This window comes from Fundulus heteroclitus, chromosome 9 (assembly GCF_011125445.2).
Source record: "Fundulus heteroclitus isolate FHET01 chromosome 9, MU-UCD_Fhet_4.1, whole genome shotgun sequence".
Classification (NCBI taxonomy): Eukaryota; Metazoa; Chordata; class Actinopteri; order Cyprinodontiformes; family Fundulidae; genus Fundulus; species Fundulus heteroclitus.
Window position 1 is genome coordinate 14,441,183 of NC_046369.1, and position 24,702 is coordinate 14,465,884.

General features: G+C 39.4%; 1 protein-coding gene across 2 annotated transcripts in view; it reads left to right on the plus strand.

The window, feature by feature from the left end:
- Positions 1-24,702, plus strand: part of LOC105933155 (adhesion G-protein coupled receptor D2) — a 111,266-nt gene that overhangs the window by 23,256 nt on the left and 63,308 nt on the right. For both annotated transcript variants that reach the window (XM_036141074.1, XM_036141073.1), the window contains exon 20: positions 2-122. In XM_036141074.1, coding sequence (XP_035996967.1) covers positions 2-122 — 121 coding nt within the window. The remainder of the gene's footprint in view (position 1; positions 123-24,702) is intronic.

The following is a 24,702-nucleotide window of genomic DNA, read 5'->3' on the forward strand; positions in this document are numbered from 1 at the left end:
GGGCTGCAGTGAAAGCGGTGCTGGTGTTGCTGCCAATCCTCGGACTGACATGGCTCTTTGGCGTTCTGGTGCCATTTTCCATCGTCATGGCCTACCTCTTCATTCTTCTCAATTCCCTACAGGTACGCACGCACACTCATGCAAGTTGTCTGTGTAGACAGTGCTGATCAGTAGTCATTGAAGAAAGGACTTAAAAAAATGTAGTTAAAAATAGGCAATAGTAAACACAAAAAATAAAATAAAAAATTATTCATGCCCCAAGGTTGTGCACTTCAATTTTTAACAAAACAAAATGGTTACAATTTTTATGAATACGAAAACAAGTCTAATGCTCCAATGAATGCAGGACATTCATACATGTGATTTTATTTTATTTAATTTTTTACATCAGATGGATAAGGTGAAACAAAATCAGCAACAGACAAAAAATTACACAATTTATGATAAAAAAAACGTGTCACCATTGGCACAATAGGAAAAGAAGAAAACAATAAATTGGATAGCTTTTAGGATTAAGTTTTATTTCTCATAGAGGGACTAACACCAAAAAAACTGAAGATCAAGAGTCTCAGTAAATTTCTTTCATACAGTGATCAGCCACAGCCTTAAAGTATTAGTTTAGTTTCTCGTGTCGTTGTCAGCATGGTTCTCTGCTGGGGGGACTTTGTGTCCAGGCATTCACATAGACGTAACGTAAACATGTCCTGCATAAGCGCTGCAGCAGATTCAGCACACCGTGCTCCTGGGAAATCCGCTCTCTGGCCACAGCGCCTCCCAGGTACGGTGACACTTTTCAAACATGGCCATCCAAGGAGACGGCAGACTGGCAAAATAACTTAAACAACGCAAGAAAAAGCCTTAACTTCCTGAACCAAAGTCTGGTTTTGTGTCAGTCGACGCCCAGAGGTGAAAACTTTGCAGGTGCTCAGAGGACATGTTCACAAATGTGCGGATTATTCACATACTAAGGATCATAATTAAAGCTAACTTTACTTCTTCTGGTGTCTGCGCTCGAAAGCTGTTACAAAACGTGTTAAGGCTATCTGGAATCTCTATGGAAATTGCGTATTGAAAAAAAAAATACCACATTTAAAACTAACACTTTATCTGAAGCGCTACTTAGTGATAAATAATTTGAAGCGACTGATGAATATCAAGCTAAGCACAGTGCAGTTTCATTTATAATTGGCTCAGTACTAAACTATCAAAGAATGGACAATATAAAGGAGGTTAGTGGCGCTTGTGGTCTTAATTGGAGTTGGGCCCCTGAATAAAAATCTGCTTAGGGCCTCAGTTAGCCTTGCTTTGAGTTTGACTAAAAGCCCCCACCTTTAATTTCACTTTAAATGTTATTTATTTTCCCTTACTTACAACTGCATGGTAGGCACATATGTTAAACAAATGAGATTAGACTTATTTTACTTGTGCATAATGGTTTATAATGATGTATTAAACTGTAATAATGAGTGTTTTTTTTTCTCACATGATGTGTTAAAAACAACCATCCGTTTGTCACTATTAGCAGGAAAAGGGGAACGATTGTAAAGAACCTCACACTGTAAACAATTTAAGCAATGTTGTGTTCACAAATAGGAAACAAAAAGGTTTTCTATTAAACTTAGCAAATCTGCTTTTCTCGCATGGGGAAGATAGACAATAGATCAAGGTTTTTTGATTTGTCACTGACATACGCAAGGTAAAAGGGGGAAAAGGGGAAAATGTTTTTTTTTTTTTTTTAAAAGTGAATGATTTTAAAAAGAAAACTGCATTCTAATTGTTATTTTTATTCCGTTTTTCTGCTTTTTGTATTCAAAGTTCACATTGTCTGAAACCTTAAAACATTTACTATATGCTGCATGTTTTTTTACTCTTTTATTTGGTATATCTTTGGTATTATTATAAAAAAGGATTTGTTGCTTTTACGTATTTTTATTACTTTACTGCTCATAAGGAAGGCTTGAATTACATCTTGTGATAGTCCTACAGCAGACCACCACAGGGTTCCTGCACCTCCCCCCCCCCCTCCCATTTCTCTGCGTCTGCTTTTTCAAGTTGTAGTTATCTTTTAATCAGCTGTATCTTTAATTGAGCTGTATATTTAACAGGAAAATCAATCGAGGACTTGGCTCCACTCTGATCATTAAGTCAGATCCTTTGCTTGCCATAAATAGTTTCTGTTTCCCCCCTCATATCTAATTATATGTTTTCTGTTTCGACAGTAATTAACACAGAGGGGTTTACTTCGCTCTTGTTGTAGGACCGCGCTGTTTAACATTTTAATCTCTGGTTATGGATTACCGCTGTGTGCGTGTTTCTGACTGACTCTGTCCATTCAGCTGTTTGTCTCTGAATCTCAGCTTCCTTTTTTTCTTTGTCTCCCCCCTTCTCTAAATTTTGTGCGCTTCTCTACTTTTCTTTCTCTGACCGTGCATTATTGTCTTGGTCATTGAACATTACAAAAGTATTTTACAGTTTTATTTGTCTGAAGTGAACAAGTATGGCTGAAACGTTTGTAAATCCCTTTTCCCCCCTTTTTAAAATAAATATAGTATTTCTAAATATGTTTTTGCTTTATGTAGTGGTTAGTTGTGGTAGTACACATTTTAATGTACATATGTTTTATCAGAGGGGAATAAAAATATAAAAAGGGAAAACTATGTCTTGCTAGAGACTTTTACATTTTATAGAAAACACCCTGGTCGGAAGGATAAGTATCCTCATTAGGACGAGGTCTTGAGCTTTTACGTTCCTGCAAACCACTGGCACACAAGCCTAAATTTTAACAACCAGGTACGCGCGTTCTGACTCCAAATTCAGTAACATTTTATGTCGTGCAGGTGATTAAAGATGACTTCCCCATCCCTCTTCATGGCAACGTTTATATCACAACTGTACCAACGAGTGAGTGAGAGCAGCATCAAACGCTTTGCTCACATGGTGCTTTAATAATATCCAAGGTGAAACTGAGACTCCATTATAATCTGGCTTCTGAAAGCTCTCACTACCTTTTATACATATACATGGGAGGTTTTACAACATTAAGTGTCACTTCAAACTAACTAGCCTTGAATAGATGGGAGTTACAGGGATTTAAATCTCTCTAACTCTTCTTAACGTCTTTAAGTTCTCCAGGAGTCGAGACTCCGCGGCCGTGCTCTACAGGGTAGCACCTGTTCTGTGTCTGAAATAGAGGAAACACATTGTTCTTATTATTTTTTATTGGTTTTATCGGGTAATATTAAAGATCCTCCGTACCTTGCCTTGCACTGTGTCCCATTCACTTTGATCACATTTTGTATTGTATTTTATGTGATGAGGGGGGGAAAAAAGTGCATGATTGTGAAGTGAAGGGCAAATGATGCATGGTTTTCAAAAGTTTTAGAAGTTGGAAATCTGAGAATTGTAGGCGGCTCCAGTCTGCATAGGAGAGACTGGCTCTTTTAGCTCTGCTTTTAATTCAGTTCAACCACATATCCTTCTGAAAGAAAAGCCTGATACAGCTAAATCTGACCCTATTTTTAATTAGGCGGCATCATTCTTTTCTGTCTTTTAGGCCACAGCAGGTGAAACTGAACTCTATCTTTTCTGATATCATTTTTAGCAACACTGGAGCCCCGCAGCTACCCAGATTTTTACTTTGATTAAGACATCAGGGAAGATAACGGGTACGACCGCTCCTCTAACTCGTCAACGGCTGTTTGCAACTTCGTCCTGAGTTTAGTAAGACATAGCGGCCTTGATGGACCCATGAGGGGGTTCTGTTAAAACACAGTCCCGCCTGTGTGAGGAAGGTCTCTTCAGAGTTTTTCTCTGTAGGCATAACTGGTACAAGTATGTTACTTCCTTTTTTAAGTAAAAGTTATGAATGAATGCAGAGCTCAATATTAATATGTCAGGAAGAACGCAAGGCTACCTTAATAACTAATTCCACCTTAACCACTCTAGTCCAATAATGTACAGTATTAGAAGTTAGAGGAGCAAGTGTCCTTTAACTCACAAATGTTCAATGAAATCTTATCAGCGATGTGCTTTGTAACAAACGGCTTCGACTTCTCTTCTTTGAATTTGAATGAGCTGGAGTTATCTTGCAAAGAAAGAGAAAGATTTCAGCTTTACAAAGCTTTCAGCTGCAATTGCAAGTAAAGCAGGGTTGCGCAGTGTAGGTCTGTTGACTCATGGTGCCGAATACAAATGCATGCCACACTTTTCAGATTTTTTAAAATATCTTAAAAAAAAGAAAAAAAAAAAGAAGGGAACCTTTTTGACAACTTCACTATTATGCACTAGATTATGTTTGTGTATCACTTAGATTTAACATTTTTCCAAGGGACTGTAACCATATGTATTATGTATAAAAAGCAAACAAACAAAGAAAAAAAAAAACATTAAGACAAGGAAGACACTTTTGAATGCATTTCGTTTTGTGCCTTGTGAATTAGCTGAAATGTTTTTCAAATTAGGGTTTAGGGTTAAAAGGTGTTCTACATACACACTTTAGGAACAATATATGAATTAACTTGAAGCATTAGATGTTGAACAGGGCTGCATGGTAGTCTATTAGTAAACTACGTAATTTCACACACCTGAGACTTAGTGCATGTGTGAAAAAATATACAGTGAAATAAATCTGTAGGAGATATTTTAAATGTTCAGCCTCTGCTGCTACAAGGTGAGAAGTTTCCAGAGCGTGTTGGTGTCTTTCCCTGTAAATGTATTAAACCTGCAATGTGAAATGAGGAGGTGTAAGGGTTAAATTGCTGTGGTGGGCGCCCAACCCTCTTGACCCTCATGTTGGAAATACACCAAGCAATCAGCTCAACAGATTTTTTCTTGACTGGCTCTGATCAGTGATCAATCTGAATCTTTCTTGTTCATGAAATGCATGTTTGCTCCATTAACAGATCAGCCAACGCCATGTACCCTGATGTTTTTTTTTTTAAGATGAATGAAAACGGATTACAAAATGCATTTAGGATCATTTGGATTAATCTAGTAACTGAGGTATGGTGTTGAATTCACAGCTACATATATCTTGTCGGAATAGGCAGGTCAGAACTTAAAGAAGACTGAATACCAGTGTCATTTAGGTAAAGTCCGATCGGTGCTGATAAAAGTGGTTTGCAGAAAAATGAAGGATGTAGGATCGCAGAATACACTTTAAATTAGAATTTCTTAATGGTGCTATGTATTGCTCATGTTAGTAGTTGTGTTCAGAGAAGTATGTTCAGTCTGAAAATTGGTGGCGACAGAAAGTGTCTGATTAGAATTATTTAATTTTTGTTTTTCTCGACATTCGAAGTGTGTTAGTTCAGCGTTTTAGCTTCGTTTGGGCAAAATTAATTGTCTGCCTGCACGTTTATGTGAGAATTTAGTTATGAGCTCAGCTATGCGCCAGGCTTTGTGCTCAAAGCATTGGCATTGACCATTTTTCTTCTCCTCCTGGGTGATTATTGCAGTATTTTAATTAGACCTCGTGTTACAGCCTTACGCTATCCTTGTACCAAAGACAGTCACCGTCTTCAGTGTCATTGATCTATTTGTTATTGAAAGCAGACTAAATACCACTTATGAAGATTATTAAAATAATAAAGTAAGTGATAAAATGAGTAAAACCATAAATTAATAGGGAGTTTTATCTTCTTTTTTTTTCTTCTTTAATTTGTGGCTGTTGTACTTTCAACGGGCCTAGCCCGAGTAACATAAAGCTTAAGCAGCAAGCTTTTACCGTAAAATCAATAAAACAGATAATGTTGACAAGCCTTTTCTCATAGCTCTCCCTGATGCTGCTTGTTCATCTCCCCCACTACAACCCTTACAACTACAAAGTATCTCCACTTTGTTTTTATTGCTCTCAGTACCTGAACATGCTAAGTTAGGCAAAAAACTGCAGGCCTGGGATAAATGTGGAATTTGCCTTCCTGAAACTGCAGAAAGCATTGTTAAATTTTGCTTTAATATCCATCCATCCATCCATCCATCCATCTTCTAACACGTCTATCCCTTGTGTGGTCGCGTCGGGTGCTGGTGCCTATCTCCAGCTGTCAAGAGGCGGGGTACACCCTGGACAGGTCGCCCGTTGATCGCAATGCTTCAATTTCATGACCTGAATTGAAGTTTCGTGTCATGCTCTGCTTAAGAATCACTCCTGTGATCATTATGTTTCTTTTATTATGTTCTATTTCCTTGTGTTATTTCATTTTGCATTAAAAATTATCCAATTGTCGTAAATTGCTTTAAGCTAACGAGACCTACTGTTGTCTTTAAAGTCATAGGGCTTATTGTTGACATGGGGCGTAACATTTTCACAAACAGACAAACCAGTAAAGATGCATCATAATTTTTTGATCCATTACCAGTCTCCAGTTTTTTTTTGCTAAGCTTTAACCTGTCCACATGGATTTTGTTCAATACCAGTGTCTCTTTAACAGGTATAATACAACCCTTTCTGCTGTGTACGGTCCATAACTACCCATGTTAGGAGCAGATGTCATGTCACATTGTCTGTGACAAATCAATCAAATATAATTAACATCAATCCATCCATTTTCTAACATGCCTATCCCTTGTGGGGTCGTGAGGGGTGCTGGTGCCCATCTCCAGCTGTCAATGGGCGAGAGGCAGGGTTATACTAAACATATAAAAAAAAAAGTTTGGGGGTCAGGCTGGACTACCCGCCTGGTAGGTTGCTCTAACCACGTCCCAGAGTGGGAGGTGTGCTAGGCTCTGGTGGGCGCCCATCCCTCTTGACCTCTTGGGGGCTTGCCCCCCCGAGGGTGAAATACAAAGTGCCTCTCCTACCTCTGTCCTTCAGAGCTCCAGCTGCCATGGTGCACTGGTGCCTGCCTTGCATGTCGGGGCTCTGGGGGTGGGGTGGGGTCCCCCTGCTTGGTAAAGAGCGGATGTGCTGCTGCTTGGTCCAAACCCCACATCTCCACCTGTGCCGCTTGTTCCTGGGGGCTGCTGCACCTGTGCCTCACCTACAACCTACCTCTTGGCGGGGGCATCTGGCTTTCTTGAGGTGATGCATTTTGTCTGGCAATCTGGGACTGATGTGGCCTTCCAGAGTCGGGTCCCCCCATGTTCCTGCTTTGTTGCACTTGGGTGCTTTTGGATGGCAGGCTGTCTTGTTACAAACTCGCACCTCCAGGTTATAAACTCGTACTCACATCAACACAAAGACATCTATTTCCACACATAAGCTCATCCATTCACACACAATCACCCAAATGGTTGAAGGTCGTACAAAAATAGGTTGCCTGCCTACTTTGATGCTGGCTTGAATCTGGATCTAATAAAATGATTTATGCAATCAGTATAATGTTTTGAGATATCATTTTTGTAAAGCAAAAATGCCCCGGCACATGTACCATATTTTCCGGACTATAAGGCGCACTTAAAATCCTTACATTTTCTCAAAAACTGATGGTGCACCTTATAATCCGGTGCAACTTTTATACCGTTTTTGTTGTGCTTACTGACCAATTTTATGTAGTACAATGCACTCAAAAATCTGTTAAAATGTAAAAAACTACGACTTTGGTAAGCAACTATGCAGTTATGCTTATTTTGGCCTTATGTTAGAAACAGGGCAGTGCAGTCCAACTGCTCTGTCCTCCCGACAGAGACGGGTAGCTCTCCCTCTCAGGAGACAGCTGTGTACGCGGAGAGACGGAGTGATATTACACGCTTGGGAAGGATATTTAGTGCGCCTTATGGTTCGAAAAATACGGTATACAATTATTTATCGCAATTGCCTCTGGATGCCAGATTAGTCAATTCATGAAAGAGGGATTTGGTCCCTATTGTCTGAGCGTAGGCGTGGGTGTGACACGCTGCGCGCTCTTGTTCAACTGGCTACTTTGTAGACTCTCTGCCCGTAATACGGGCTAACTTCAATATTTATAGGTTTCTTACCGCAGAAAACATTACGCCTCTAAACAAAACACCTGTGCAGTCACAGCAGCAGCAGACTCTTTTTCTCATCTCCCTTGCGTGTGCACAACGCTGGTGTCATTTCAACTTCTCGCCAGAGGGGGGCAGACGTGCAAAAACCAGAACTTGCACTGTGCTCCTTTGAGGTATGCCTAAAACGGCACAATAAGACACATTATTTTTTTAAAAGTTTTGCTCTCTCTGTTTGTCTGTTTCTCTTGCAGCATAAATAAACCACAGACATACCTCGACATGTCGTAAAAAGTATGGCCCCCTTTTAAAGAGCTTTTTTCTATCTCTGTGCTTCCCCTGACATAATTTACAACACTTCCCTGATGCGGAAAACACCTCACCTTTAGTTTTCCTCGCACAATAAACATCCACACCGAAGAGTGTTTCAGCCAGCACTGCATTTTGGTGCTTTCACAGATCAGAAATGCATTTTCAGAACAGCTGGTCCCAGGTCAGGGCCGGGCAAGCAAATAAATGGCAGATTTGAGCTAAGAGGGGATTTCGCGTCTCTTCTACATCTTCTGGAGTTCAGTGGATGAGAATAATCCTGCTCCATTGTCACGTTTTACTTCAAATCAAACATCAGCATACAGTTTTAGTTGCTCGAAACTTGCTGCTCTTATACACTACTTGTTTTATTATTTCATTTTTTTTATGAACATCCTCACCATAAATACAGTCATGCCTCATCTGCTCCCTTATCAGCAAGAGATAGAAGAGAAGAATGGGTGCTCTTCGGGTAGGCCATAAATTCCTCCACCCTTTGTCATCCAATCTCGGGGTAATGTCATTCAAAATCCCTGTACCATCTATTATCTGGGTATAATAGGCTCCTGGCCATGCAGTGTCCATCCTATTATTAGCCCATAACTTTAAACTATCAATAACTTTGAGGTTCAGAGACACATCAGGGAGGAAGAAAAAAAAAATGAGGAAGAGGAAGCAGAGGAGAGGTGAAGGAAGTTTGGGAATTGATTGAAAAAATATCAGGGTAATGTTTGTTCTCTGCAAGTTGTCGTGTGAGTGCATGAAGCTGAGTTAGTTGACTTAGACTGGGAAGGCGCTATTTAGAAACGAGTGGGTTCATTTCTGTTATGTTGCTTTGTTTCCTGAGGAGGGCAGCCCTGTGCCTTTATAAAAACTCAATAAGGCACAAAAATCGATGAGAAAAGTTATTTTGGCTGTTTCATCATGTTTAATTTATGTTTATTTCCTCATATCAGCGAAAGTTTTCATTTTCCTCATGAGTTTCGTGAAAAAATGAGATCTTCACAGGTGTTGAGCAAAGCTTAAGATGTGAAAATTAATCATTTTACTCTAGGGCTAAAGACAGCTTTGAGAAAGAAAGACCGTGTGCAGAAAGAAGGCGGTCTAAATGTAAAAGTTAAATTGGATTTTTTTCTTAAAAATACATTGCAACTTTTTCAGTTGCAGTGCTTTTTTTTTTTTTGCTTTTCTTAATTCACATACATTTATTATTATTATTTTTAATATTAAACAATAATAGCAACGTTTTTAGCTGATATTTACTTCCAATGCCGTTTCTATTTGCATTGAAATGAGCGCAGTACCATAAAACAGATGTCAGCCCTCACAAACACACGTACACACACACACACACACACACACACACACACACACACACACACACACACACACACACACACACACGCGCGCGCACGCACACAGGCAGACTTGGCTGGTTGACATCAGAGTACATCTAAGATATAGATATGATCAATAAAGTGTTGCTCTGCCTATTGATTTTTGCTGTATGGAAGATTTGTTGTGTGAGTAAGCAATTCTTTTATGGTATCTAAAATGATTGTGCAAGGATATGTTTTCTATTTTTTTTTTTTCTCGGGAGTTGTTTAACAGCAAAGCCGTGGTGGTCGGTTGGTGGTTTTATCAGCTCTGTGTGGCCTAATGCACATAATGACATAATCAATTGTATTTGGGACAGGTTCAACCCTATTTCAATGACTTTTACTGTGCTTTTATTCTCAGCTCATTAATAAACTTAGTTTTAATGATTAATTATTTTTCATACTATTACTATGTACTATTTAGAATAAAGTCCTGGGTAGCGTATCCACGTTTCGCCTTACAGTATTACTATTTTACCTCAGCTCATAATTACTGATTCATAAGCAAATGTGTGTTCTTGACTTTGTTGCCATGCTCAAATAGTAAGTCAGTATGATTATGTTCTTTTATTTGAAACTCGACTAAACAGAAACTGCTAAACGTTGTTCCTCTCATTTTGCCACCAGTTAAAATGCCACATGATGCTTTACCTTAATGTAAAGGAAGTGCCTTAACTCCGCTTTTACAAATCACTATTTGGCATTCTAAGGAATAAGTATGTTATAGATAAAGATATGTGAGAAATATTAACTATTTGATGTATTTAGGATACATGAATGGTATATTTGTTGTCAATTTGTGGATCAGTGGTAGAGCAGGTGCACCATATGATGAGGGTACAGTCCTCAATGCAGCTGTTGTGGGTTCAATTCCCGTTCTGGGCCATTTAGTGTACGTATTCTCTCCCTTCTCTGTGTACCCTTCTTCCTCTCCTGCTACTGAAGGATAAAGGCCAGTAGTGCCACAAAACTTAAAAAAAGGTATTACTGTACATATTAACAAAAAGCCGTTTTGACACTGGACAATAATTGAGAAATTTTAGAAATTAAATACATGTTTTGTTAGTTTTTTTTATTTCCGTGGTGATGATGATGATGATGATGATGATGATGATGATGATGATGATGATAAAACACAAGAAACAATAATATTTAAATAAAAACTTTCATTATATTTGTAAATATATTTTCAAATAATTGATGCTGTCATAGAGCCAACAGTGGATAAAACAGTAAGAGTAACATTCCTAACAAAACTGTCAGATTTTGGGACTTTTGAACATCACAATTTTACCATAGATACCCAGTCCTAACTGACTCAGTTTGACTCTAATTGGATTTATTTTATAACACATTTCTGGATATGAATTGAATCTTTTTGAGTTTAGCGTCTTAGGCTGAGTTGTGAATTCTTTGTGACTTGGCAAATTCTAAATAAAAGCTAAATATACACCAAATTAAGCTGATTCTGGAATTACTGACCTTTGGGGACTGGTAGTTATAATGGGGGCCAACATATAGATGAGATGATGCAGACTTTTATTTCTAAGCTTCTGATTAAAGATATTGAGATGACAACAATTGAGTGTAAGAGCTGGTTCATGGTTAGGCTGATGAAGTCTGCCTTAGGAAAGCTATCCCCCCTTATGGGCATGTTTGACATTAGTTGTCACAATTAGGTTTAAACAGGATTCTCTCCAAATCAGTGGGTTGGACGTTTTTTGGTGCTTCTCGTTTAGCCAAAGAAGTAAAAACAGCAGATCTAGGATCCAGTTTCTCTCTTAGACAATTTCTTTCCCCTCATCCGGACTTAAACAGGAACATTTTTCCTCTCCCGTTACACTCAGTTGTTAATGTTGTCCATGTGCCACGCACTGCCCGGTTTCCTTAATGCAATTTTATTTTGGTTTAGTTTTTTTTTTTTTTTTTTTTTAACGAGGTGGGTACGACTCATCCCTTTTTAAAATAAATTATTTTAATTCGTCTAACTGGGTAATTATGAAGTAGGGTTTAAAGAAAAAACAACCAAACAAACAAAACAAACAGTTTCATGACAAGATTGTTTGCATCCCCATTGCCCAAGAAACTAAGAGAAGAAAGAAAAGTCCACTGTTAGCACTGCATTCTCAATTACCAGGCGCGGCATTAAAACAATATTCAAACAGGATACCAAGGTCAGCCCCGACTCCCAGCACGCTTCTTTGAGATGGCACTTATAATGAGGATGTTGCACAGTTTTTTTTTTTAAGTAGTATATTTATAGTCTGTATGTGTGTTTTTTCTCTCCCCTTCTCTTACTCTTTTTTTTTCTTCAGTTAGTTTAAAGAAAAGAAATCTGCGCGGCGCACTCTTTGATACTGTTACCTAACTTAGCTCCAAATGCAAAATTTTCATACAGGAAAATTCCTATGAAAGTAAAATATCAACAGTCATTTTCTTATATAATATAAATATTAAGTCTAGGAGTAAAAAGAGAGGGCAGCGAAACTAATCTGCGCGTTAAAGCAATGTCGATGAACTGAGGCTGACTCTTTCTTTCCCTTTTTTGGTGGGAGTGAAAGGCTATTGGAGAGATCAGTTATTGAAAACCGGCCTGCAAAAATAAAGCTGTGCATATAATAGGCTTCCTGTCAAAAAAAAAAAAAAAAAAAAAAAAAAAAAAAAGGCGAGAGAATTCCTGTCATTGCACCACCACCTCTAAGACCTCTTCTTCTGTTAAACCTGCCGGCATTTATTTGCCTTAGAATTACCTGCCAGCTCAATTTAGTAATTGACTGTGTCATAAGAAAGCAAACGAACCCCTCCGCCCCAGCCAAACCGTACCTGTGTGCGCTTTCCCCCCCCTGTGCATATGCGTCAGAGAGCGTGTGTTCTGCTCGCAGAAAGTCAGTCAAATCCTCCCTGCTTTGCTGTTTCTCACAAACACATATATATCTCGGTGGGTTTTTATTCATGTACGCATGCAGGTTAGCAGGCAAGTGTCCAATCAGCTGACTCCCACCTTCACGACCCCCGCTTCCCCTCCTCGGAGACGTCCTACCCGCGCATGCAGACGGTGTCGGGAACAGCTCAGACACCAGAAATGACCCATGTCGAAACAATGACCGATCTATTTATAAGTCCGCCGCCTTGCCTTTTGTATTGGCTGACATCGTCCAGCGCGTGCGTGCTCGCGCGGCCTTAAACAGCTGCACCAGCGACGGCGTGGGGGTGAATAGGTTAGGCCGAGTCCTGGTTTTCCTTACCCTGCCCGCGTCGCCGCAGATCCGTGGATTTGCGCGTCTTTGATGTATACTTTGGGGGTAATTAGTGAGAACTGGGTCAGAGTAGGGCGAGAAAGCAAAACAGGGGAGTTCTTCAGTGACTGGGTGGTAAGGAGAGGCTTAGATCAGGTTGAGAAAGGTCCGCGGGTGTTTGAGGTTAAATAGCTGTCCGATACGCACCACTTTACATGACATGAGCAGCTTTTTGTGTGTGTGTGTGTGTGTGTGTGTGTGTTGCATTAACTTTAGGGCAAATAAACACTGCCCAGGCTATTTCTAAAATGTGTGACAGCTTTAAGCATGAAGATCGTCCTTTAGATGTTCTTAAAACCACTAGTGAATGAATTTTAAAAATATTATTTGTTGCATTATTTCCTTTCTATGCTCAGTTAGCTGGCTGCTTTGATTACATCAGTGGGAATATATATATATTTTTTGTCTTTCATCTAATCTTACATCCCCCCCATTTTTCTTTTAGTTGCTGTTTAATGCGGCAATTGTTTTACGTTTCTTAATCAGAGGACATCTGTTGGGTACATGCCTCGAAATGCATGCCCCTACTCGGACACTACAAGCTTCCCCGTTTTGATTTATGTTTTTCCCATTAATTAAGACGGTTGTCTCTAATTACGGACGAGCGATCCAGACACCTCTCATCCAGAGCAAGTCCCATGCAGGGGTGATTAATGGGCGGCGAGGTATCTGGGAAGCAGGGTGGCTACCCGTGTATTTTACAACCGTTACAGTAGAGCATTGTGTGAAGGTAAACAAAACAGTGGTGACTGGGGATGGAGAACAACAGCTCTGGCAGCGGGACTCTGATTGGGATGTTGATCGTCCCTTGCTTGGCCTTTTGCCCTTCCTGCTGTGGCCCCCGGCCAGCCCTCCGCAGATACCCCCGGGTCATTTCCTACCCATGTCAACACACAGATATGCACTCTTCCCGCTGAGTGTTTACAGCCACATGCTGATTCCTATTAATCTGCTTCTCGTCTGGGTTGGGGGGGGGGGGGTTGTCCTGAGGGTGGGTTTGTCTTGGAGCGAGAAGCCAGCGAAGGTAGGCAAAGCGTTCCGCTCACACAACCCCAGAGCCTCGGCTGACAGATTGCGCCAGGCCTGGACTTCTTTTTACACTGAGCAGATGTGGTCTCCCACTTGTTTTACTTAGTAATTATCCCTCATTAGGTGAAAGCATGTGCCAATCAAACAGCTTGGAGAGTGAGAACAGAGCCCGGGCCAGAGCTGGGAGAGACGGGGGGAGAGGCAGGGAGACCTGTAGCCCGATCTTCACAGTTTTCACAAACACAGAGTCATTACTAGATTAAAGGCAAGCCCTGCCAGCGCTGCAGCTTCTGCATCACTGGCATTATTATGTCGGCTCGGACGTCTCAGCCCTCGCAGAATGTCCGAGCACAATTAAAAATAACTGTCAGTTATTTCATTTACACTGTATTTTGGGTAATAAATGTACCAAATTAAGTTTTATTTAAATGTTGAGAGGTTTTTTTTTCTCCTTTGGTAAGCATCTTATGAAAATTACTCTTAAAATTATACTTTGACTGCTTACGACTTTTTATTTTTCTATTTATAAAAAAAAAATATTTATTGATATGATATCTTGGATAAATTACTTCAAGCCCAGACACTAAGAGCACGTAATACATTTTCTGTTGTTAATTATTCTTAGACAAGATTGTGTGCTATTTTTTTTTCTTCTTCAGTAAGACATATGAGGAAAGCAAGTTTTTTTTGAGCAAAAAAACATGTAGAAAGCACTTGGTGCCAGTTTAATTTCTCAAATTATTCATCATTATAATTATTTATCTTACAATTCAGCTGTCTGATAGTTGGCTGAATTGGCAAATCATACAACCAACCCCACAACAAAAGGTTTTTTCTTTTTTTTTGGGGGGGGGGGGGGGGGGGGGGTGCAGCTCTCTTCCAAAAAATGAAAGAGCGAGAAAGAAGACAGAAACGAAGATCTATGAAGTCTTCACGTCAATGAACTACCATTCATTTTCACTTTGAAGTCTTTTGAACCGTACTGAAGTGTGATTGCAAGTGACAGTCACCGAGTCTGGCGGTTTATCATGATGGATACACCTTGCCGTTACGGTGCAGCTGCACGTTGTATCTGAGCGTGCACCCGCAGACAAACGCATGAATACGGAGAGCTGCAGAGCAGAGACAATGCGGGTCCACGTTTGCAGGCACCAACCCACTTATAAGATCCATTTATTCAACTCATTCATACTCACACAATGAGACAAGGTTACATCTGATATCACCCCCTCCTCCCCCCTTAATTGTGCAGTTTTCCAAATTGCAAGACTGGAAATTCTCTGTCAATTTATTTACTCTCAGGTGAATTTGGTTCAGAAACTTTAAAAGCAAATCTGCGTGCTCCAAATGAAAATGCCATTTTTTTTTCAGTCATGTGCAAAAAGAAGAAAATGTATACATGACAAGAACACTTTCAGGGAATGAAAATATTACAAAAATTAAAAAAAAAACAAAAAAAAAAGGAAATGGTACAATAAATAAAAAGTTTGGTATGGGGGATAAATACAGTAATTGAAACCCCAGATATGTAAATAAATCAGACTTTCTTTCTTTCTTTCTTTCTTTCTTTCTTTCTTTCTTTCTTTCTTTCTTTCTTTCTTTCTTTCTTTCTTCCTTCCTTCCTTCCCAGTAACAGCACTGGAAACCTGTTTTCCTGTTTTTAGCAGACTGAACCTTCCACGGCCATTCATGATTTTGAACTGAGAGCTCTGCAAGAAGCTGTCAGTAGTGTAGTCTTAGAATGTAATTTTCATATTTCATATTTGATGTGTTTCAGTGCCCAAAAATGCACGAGTTTTAGTTTGCAAATAACATTTTCACCTTCCCAGACGAGAACGGGGAAGACTCTGAACTTTAGTTTGTACCTGGTTCTGAGATCAATGTTTGCAGGTGATAATCCAAGAAGCAGTAGTTTGGAAAAGGGGGAACAAAAGCCTTAAGATACTTTATGTGAAGACATTTCTTTGGACTGTTTATTTCATAAAGATTTAAGGCTGTGTTAAATGTTTCTTCAGCACTATTAGTCCAGTCTTTGGTGGTTACAGACAATCTGCACTGCCATGGAAAATCAATACCCAAAGCTCATAATTGCACGTTTTTGATGCCAGACTAATAATTCAACATACTGCATTTTTTTACGCAGATATGCTGCCTTATCCACATTTACTATCATCCATGGTAGAGGTGTGTCTTTAAAAGTTATCAAAACCAATCTAGGTTCTAATGCAGTAACATAAACTCACACTGTAAAAATTTGTAGCAAGTCTTTAACAATTTGCCTTGGAGATAATTTTTCCTCACCATCTTTTTTGCCGTACGAAGTAGCAAGACAAACTTATGTTCCTGCTCAGCTTTCCTTGTCACAATTTCAGTCTTTGTTTCTTGTTGGGATTTTCTAACTTGTGATAAACTACCTGTTTTTATTTATTTTTTGAAAGGCATGTTCTCTGGTCTTTCCCAGTTTGCAGAGTGGCTCAGGGAAACAGACCTCGGCGTCACATCCGCATTGTGTTCAGACCCGACAGGAAACAGGACATTGTTATATTCGAATTAGAAGTTATTCGACACTGATCAATTTAAAAAAAAGAAAAGTAGAATGTGCAAAGTATTTATAAAAAAATGTATTTACGTGAATTTCATAAGAATGTTTAGGAGTGCCACTATTTGTTTGATCAGAAAGGTCTGACTAAATGGATCTCAGGGTAATGTAGTTTAAAGTGAGATACATTTTATAAAAGAATAAATAAACCTTCTATGTATTTTACTGTGAATTTATGTGATAGAGTGACGAAAGTGGCTTATAACTGGAAAACGATACATGCTGTTAAATTTTGTTTAAGAAAACAAAATCTTAAAAAGTGTGGCGTATGCAGCCCCTTTTAATCTGATGCTCCTAAGTGCAATCTAGTGCAATCAGTTATCGTTAGTAAGGAGCTAATTAGCAAATAGAATCATCTTGTATGTCATTTAGTTAGCTTCTCTTTGTGGGGTAGTATTTTATGTTTTAAATGTTCGGTAATCTATAATTACTGGAGATAAATATCTGTGCTACTGCTTATGGTTTTGATGGAGTTGCAAAGTGGAATTCTTTTTTTTTTTTTTTATAAATGCTGACATCTGAAGTGAAATCAGCGCTCACTGTCAGCATCAGACTTGTGCCATCCACGTGTGTGGGTACATGTGTGCGTTCTCTTCAGAGCCATCCAGTGCCCAGCTGCTGTTCCTCTGGATGTGCGTTCTTCTGTTTATCCTACCCTGTCAGAGGAAAACTACGCAATTAGAAAAATAAAAAAAAACGCTGCAAGATTGACAGCGGGATAACATACAGTTTGACAAGAAGGTGCGCCAGGAAAACCAGCCGAATACCAAAGTATTTTTAATTAAACAGCGCTCTGCGCTAGCTGCATGCTTTCCCTCACCAGTTCAAAGACTCCCGCGTTGACCCATGTGTTAAAAGTTTGTATCAGCTTTCCGTGGCTGTGTTTTTCTTGGCGTCCAAGACACGCAACCCTAAATTGTCTTGTTTAAAAGCTAGCTTGTTTACAGTTCAATCTCTTTCTCTGGCTCTTTTTTTTTCTTCTTTTTTTACCCCTCTCCCCATTACAATACCACATGTGTGCAGCATGGTCGTGTTGGGAGTATACCTACCAGCTCTTTTTGGCATTAGAATAGGCCTGATTTGTGGAGATAACTAAAAAAAAAAAAAAAAAGAATTAAATTTAAAGATTTCCTACTCAGGTGCGTCAGATTTATTCTTTGTCATTCAGGTTTATTTACACGGTAAAACAAATAAAATAAAGTGCTCATCTGTTTCTTGGGCACTTTGTCAATAACATTTGTCCGTCTGATGTAAAATCGATAAGACACACACTGACACAATGCCAGAGCAATGGCAAATGTGTAGTCATTTATCATTGACTAGTAATAAAGATATGTCACAATTGATTTTAGCCCATTTCTCCCCCTGCTTCTCTTCCTACGTCCCCCCCCCCACCTCTCTCCCTCTCCACCCGCTCTCATTCTTGCTCTTTTGCAGTAGCAGTAAATAGAAAGAAATAAATGAACGTTATTATGACTAAGGTATGGTTGGCCTTGCTGAATGCAATGAGTTTTGGAGATTAAGGCTGTGATGATTTGAGAGTCTTTGTGCTCTGATTGCTGCGAGGTGCGGGATCAGAGCACAAATATACGAAGATAAGTTGATGGATGGGTGTTTGGTTGGGTCTCCATCTCTGGGAAGATTGAGTTTGATCTGTTACTGCCTCAGTTAGACATTTTTTAAATATTTCCAAACTCTTTTTTTTTTTATGTTTTACTAGGTGCACCTACAATAAGACAAACATTTGTGTTCTAATGTAGATATAAAACACGAAAAAATGTCTAACAGATGTATACCACATTGCAAAAGAAAAAAAAAAAGAAGCATTTTAAAGGCATGATCGAAACTTTCCAAATGTAGAATAAACTTAAAAAGAACGGCAAGAGTCCTTCTAACAAATACTTTCTGAGAGGTATTCTGTACTCTTGAAACTGGGTATTTACATGCATTACATAAAAATACATGTCATTTATTTTTTTTTCCCTACTGTCTGGTAATAAATCAGACTAAACTTTTATTGGTCTGTTAGGATTACCAAAATCAGTTCTTTTCCCCCCCAATAAAACTTTAGCCATTTAAAAATAGTCTTGGGCTCTTTGTGTAAGGAGTTTGCACGTTCTCTCCATGCATGTGTGGGTTCTCTCCGGGTACTCTGACTTTCTCTCACAGTCTGAAAACACGGCTGTTAGGCTAACTGGTCTCTCTAAATTCCCCTCAGGTGCAAAAAACCCACCGTGACCTTGCAAGGATAAACAGGTAGAGAAAACATATAGATGGATGGATAAATTCAGAAGTACAAGTATACATTTTCTTAGTTATTCGATAGAATAGCCTTTTGACCTAAATGATTTGGGTCAAACTCTTCGGGTATTTTTCCACAAGCTTCTGATAATAGTTAGTTAGGACGTTTGGCCCATTCTTCCTGACAGAACCAATGTAACCGAACCTTGTGTGTTGCCTCCTCGCTCACGCACCCTGTTCCGTTTCCGGACTCAAATATTCTTTGGGATTGAAATATATGCTTTATGATGGCCACTCAAAAACAGTGACTAATTTTAATGTATGCTTAGGGTCATTACCCATTTCGCTGACCGATTGTTGTCTTTTTTGTTGCATTTGGAGTAGTGGCTTCTTCTTCTCTGAGTGGCCTTTCAGCCATGTCAACACAGGGCTCGCTTCATATACTGTTTCCCAGAGATGAATGTGTTTGATGACAGGACAGCCCCATGTTGTTTACGCTTACCAATAATTGATGGAACAGATTAATGTGGCACCTTAAGGCACCTGGAAATTGTATCCAAGGATGAACCAACCAGGTTTGTGGAAGTCATGATGTCCCAAAAGGAAGCTGTGTGTTTGAAGTAAGGTGTGCCTCCACTTCACACACGTGTTTGGAGTTAGTCTGTCTGAAACATATAAACACATCTGGGCTATCCACACTTTGTTCAGACACGTAATAGTCTTAGCATACATAAAATCCAGCATTTAAAAAATGTAAAAAAAACAACAATATAATAAAGGATGAACATTTTCTTAATAATTATTCTGACATTTACAATTCCTTTAGCTAGAACAGAAAAAAAACGTTTGTCTGGGTTCATTTCAGACACTGAGGGAATAATTAAGGGCTTGTGTTTCTTTATACAGCGTGTGTAAATATCTGGTCTTAACTGCATATCAAAGCTCATCTCTAAAACGGTTGAATATGTTTTGAAGAAACCTATTTAAATTTGTTTTGTATGTTTTGCCTCTGCATTTGCCCATCCCCTTTGCAGAACTCCTTTATTTATTTATTTTTGTAGGTATTTAACTTTTGTTTTCCTTATTGTTTTGATTTGGACATTTTATTGTAATTTCTGTATTGCTGTTCATACATGTCCTATATGGAAAAGAATGGTTAAATGCACGAGAGACACTAAGACGTTGCGAAGCAACAAAAATAGCTAAGGTAGTTTAGAGTTTGAAGACATGGATGCCTTCTGACGAGCACCACAGGCAATGTGTTCGTTAGAGCATCTTGTTTTACTTGAGGGTGGCTATATTATAGGTGCAAATACATAGTGGAACTATGTATTTTTAATTTCCTATTCCTTTAGCTATAACATTTAACATTCGACATTTGCAGTGGACTCCTGCTTCCTTTGCTTAATACATTTGCTTAATATTGCACAGAAACCTAGCTTCATCATAGATTTTGAGATCACTGGTAATTTTGTTACCTTCAGGCTATTTATTTGAACTCATTAGCTTAAAGTTGCTGCTTGGGCTGTATTTCATTACGCGTACCGCTTCAGGAGTTCGACTCTCACTGAACAGGGTTCAAGAAGCAGAGCCACTCGTTTTGTTCTGCTGTCCAGTGGCACATTCACTTATGGTCTCGCTCAGTGACCTGTTGTATGTAATGGGTCTCACTCATCTCTTCGCTGAGTGAGCGCCCTGAGTAGTTAAAGCACTGCTGTCATTAGCCCTCTCTTGGCTGAGTTACACTGTTGCTTTATGTAATTTATTAATAAGTGTGTAATGGGACATTTTGGGTGCCAGATATGCTTGTGGGACTGAGCTGAATACTGATGTACATTTGCAAATGATAATAAAAAAAAAAACAAGAGTTTGTATTAATTTATGTTATTAATGTCCCAATTAACCAGGCTCTGTAGCTTTTATTTTTTATTCATTGTGACCCTCTCCTCCACAATGTTTAGGTTTGTGTGTCAGCCATGCCACCGCGGTTTGTTGCCGCCGGGTTGTGTGTACCCAAGTTGCACCGGTGGTAGCGAGCAACATCTGTTTCGAGCTTGTTGTTCCTCTTGGCTGCTTTTCAATTGGATTTCCTCAAGCAGGACCAAAAGCTGTCACCTCTGCCAGGCTCTGTTAGCGATCACCGCCGGCCCCTATATTAAGTAGGTGGTTCAGGGCTAAGCTAATAACTCTCCCTCCTCTCCTGAGCCATCACACACCGGTACTGGCGTTACTCCTGGCCTCTGTGTCTGCCTAAGTGCCCGTGTGTGTGTGTGTGTGTGTGTGTGTGTGTGTAGACGCTCTCAGTTTTCCTCTGTAGCTGTACCCCAGCTTCGCTTGGGGGTCCAGTCCTCTACTTGACAACACGGCTGACCGTGTGTGTTATCAGGAGGAAGTGGAAATCTTCCAGGACCGTTTCAAAAGAAAAACGTAAATCAACTTTCTTTACTAAAAAATGATCGCAGAAAAAAAAAAAAAAAACGTGTCCCTCTACTCCACCCTCTAGCATAAGTACCTTTTGAAGCAGAACTGATGATAACCGTAAGATTTAAACTTAAATTTTAAGTTTCACATTGGAATAGATTGAACAGAAGTCAACATTTTAAGGCATTAGACTGCATCTATTAGTAGAAAAGTTCATTTGTTTCAGTTACTCAATTCACATGAGTGAATCACATAGAAAAAAATTTGTTACACACACAGAAAGATTTTTTTCAACCCTTTATATCTGTTAATTATTATTATAGCTAATACAAATGATCATTTCTAATTAAAATGTAATCTTACTACTGCGTCTCATCCAAACGCAGGTTCTAATTCCTGGAATATTGCTATGATTCTTGTCTGTCTGTTGTCTGTATGCATCCACACCGCTCCTGCCCCATACTCATCACCTTCATTCAGCGCACCTGAGAGCTGCCTCCTGCCGCTCTGCGATCAAGCTCATCGTTCACTCATGTTCTCCAGCTTTTTTAAGCCTGCTGCTGGCACACAGCGAACGTCTGTTTATCCAGAGCCTTACGTCACAAATAGACTCGATCCGTATTTCTGACGGACAACGGAGGAGTGTTCTCAGTCATGCCGTAGCGCCCACGTGCTGCTGGGACATGCCCCGTTGACTAGAATGGCTTTTATTTGTGACGTAACAGAGAAGACACTGTACGACAACCCTCTGATATATTTGCCCTGACCAGTCTATATGGGCATGACCCTCACCTGTCCTATGAATCAGACAGCCTCTGAGAATCTGCCTGATGCTGTCACAGAACTTAAAGTCACCTCGCTCCACTATAAGTTCACGGTCTGTTGTGACATCATCATCCTCTCTGCTGGCTTAATGTCTTTAACGACCGCCCATTACTAAGGGGTGGACCTGTTTCGGTTGAATTTGCATGTTATCTAAGCCATTACAAGGCCTTTGTTTGGGCAGTAGTATAAAGCTTGGTACTCATCATTACTCCAGACTTTTTGAATTGAGAAAGCTTCCTGGAGAGGAAGCGAAACGTCTTCAACTATGTAAAACAAGTCCAGTTGCTTAGTTTTTTTTACTTTTTTTGGAACATCCGCTCTGCTGTTGCTTGTTGGTTTCCCCACCAGCGTCTCCTTTTGAAAAAAAAAAAAAAAACCTTTAAAGCTCTTGTCTGTGTCTGACTGAAATTTCAGGTCCTCTCTCTGGTGCATCACAGAATATGACTGTTTATCCTTTATTTATGCAGGTAAAATGTCTTGTTAATATTACTTTTTTTTTTTCAATGGATACTAATACATGAAAACATTGCAACTCATATAAAACCAATATTCTGTTCAAGCAAGTGAATAATCAAACCATAGGAACAGTCACATTCATCACGGGAACTTTTTTCACATTTCATGAAAACTGACTCAAACTTCCTCAGAGTTTAGCTTTAGTGAACACCGGGTCCCGTGTGTACTCGTGAAGAGAATGCAGACACCTCACCTTTACCCGACAATTGAACAGGCTGCAGGTATTTCCAATTGCAGCTCGTTCCATTACAGGCCGAGGTTGAAAGCTCAAAAGGATGAAAGAGAGCAGCTTCACTTTGTTGTGTTAAGCCTTCCTGTTATCCACTGATGGCTTCTTGTTTAAACATAAAAGCCTGGATTAAGAGAGACGAGCTGTAGAAAATACAGTTGCTTAGGAAAAAGCCTACGACACTCTCCGTGTTTTCTTTGGGAAGATTTTTTTTATTATTTTTGAGTACCTGGACAAATATTAACTTAACCAGAGGCTTGCTTGTGAAAGGAACACTCTTTTGCATTGTGCGCTAGTAATATCGGCCAAACCCGATTCCTACTGTTAAACACAAGTTCACTGATGTCAGTGCCGCAGACATTTTAGATTCCCGTTAAATGCACCGAGGTTTATTTTTCTGCAGCAAGCATCTTACCATCTCACCTTCTGGTCATCCTAAGCAGACCTGGGTGTTGCAGTTTTTTTTTTATTGGGAGGTATTTGCCTTTTTAACCCCACAGAGTGCCCGGTTACTCGAATACCTGCACGTCTCTCTGCCTTCTGCTCTCCTGCCGGTTCTTGTGGCCAGCTGGAGCAGTTAAGTCGAGTTGGATTTGAACCGAAGACCTGCAAACCATCAACTCCCTTTTTTCACAGCTTTGACAGACACTTTGATTTGACGTGCCATGAGCAGTTAAAGTGCGAGTTATGTATACATGTTAATTAAACTGTTTACGCATGGAGGGGTCAGAGACATTAGCAGGCCCCAGTGCTGAAGTGTGAATTTCTTCTCTTTCCCCTCAATCACAGCGTTTTAACCTCTTCTGTCTCTCATTCCCTTAATGATTACCAGGTGTAAAGTCAGGATTTTTTTTTTTCCACAACATTTTTGCCAAGTGGAGACGCGGATAGCTCTATTTCTGAAAAGTGTCTCTGTGTGTATGAATTTGGCCTGGGATTTTTGACGGCAGGTCCAACTTACTCAAACAGTTCTCATTTTTGGCAACGTGCTGTTCCTTTTTAAAAAAAAAAAAGAAAAAAAAGAGATGTGGTTTTGGTCCCGAATTTCTTTAGATAAAGCTGTTGTTCAGACTCAAAATGACATTGGTAAAATGTACTTTTTAATGTCTGATGTCAGTTTGAATAAGCGTAGTTTTGACTCTGAGCCGCTGGAGTGCCAGACGCTACCATTAAGAACCGTTTAGAGGTTATTTTCTATAAAACTAAATCCTATTGAGCCCATTTATGAATTTACGAACCTCTGATTTTAAAACGTAGAAATTATTTCAACATAGAAAGCTGATTGAGGCGTCATTCAGTTTAACTTCGTGACACAGCACTGCAGGAAGAGCCTTTGCATTTTTCTTCTCATGTCTGGTTAATTATGAAACACAATTAGACGTGCTGTTAAAAATTAAAGCTGTTATTTATCCAGGTAAAATATAGGAAATGGAAAGGATGCAGATTTTTTTGTATTTAGTTCTATCCGTCTTTCCTTCAGTTGGCTAAAACAGTCCTCTCTCACACATTTGCTTTGTTTTGTGGAAAACTGCAAATGGGACATTCTTGTGACTTTCTTCATTCTGTATATAAATTACACGCAAATGGAGTTTATTTACTTATTAGGGGACATTTTAAATCAATTAGTTGCTCTGGATTTAATTCAGGCATATCAGAGGGAAAGGGGGCTGGATACAAAAGCACACATTTTTATTCAACTTAAAATAATTATAAGATCATCTTTTATCTTTCTCATAAGAAGAAAACAGGAACTTTTAATCCTATTAAGAAAAAGTTGCTCCCCCTTATGTCACTCCGGTTTAATAAAACGTTTTGCCCACTTCTCAAATAAAAAGGAGCACTTAGGTGACAGAGGCAATCTATTCCACCGGAGAAGAAAAAACTGCCCCGTCAGTCCCTATCTTCTTGCCAAGACACTGCCCTTCCCCCTTAATCATAGTTTTCATATCTGTACAT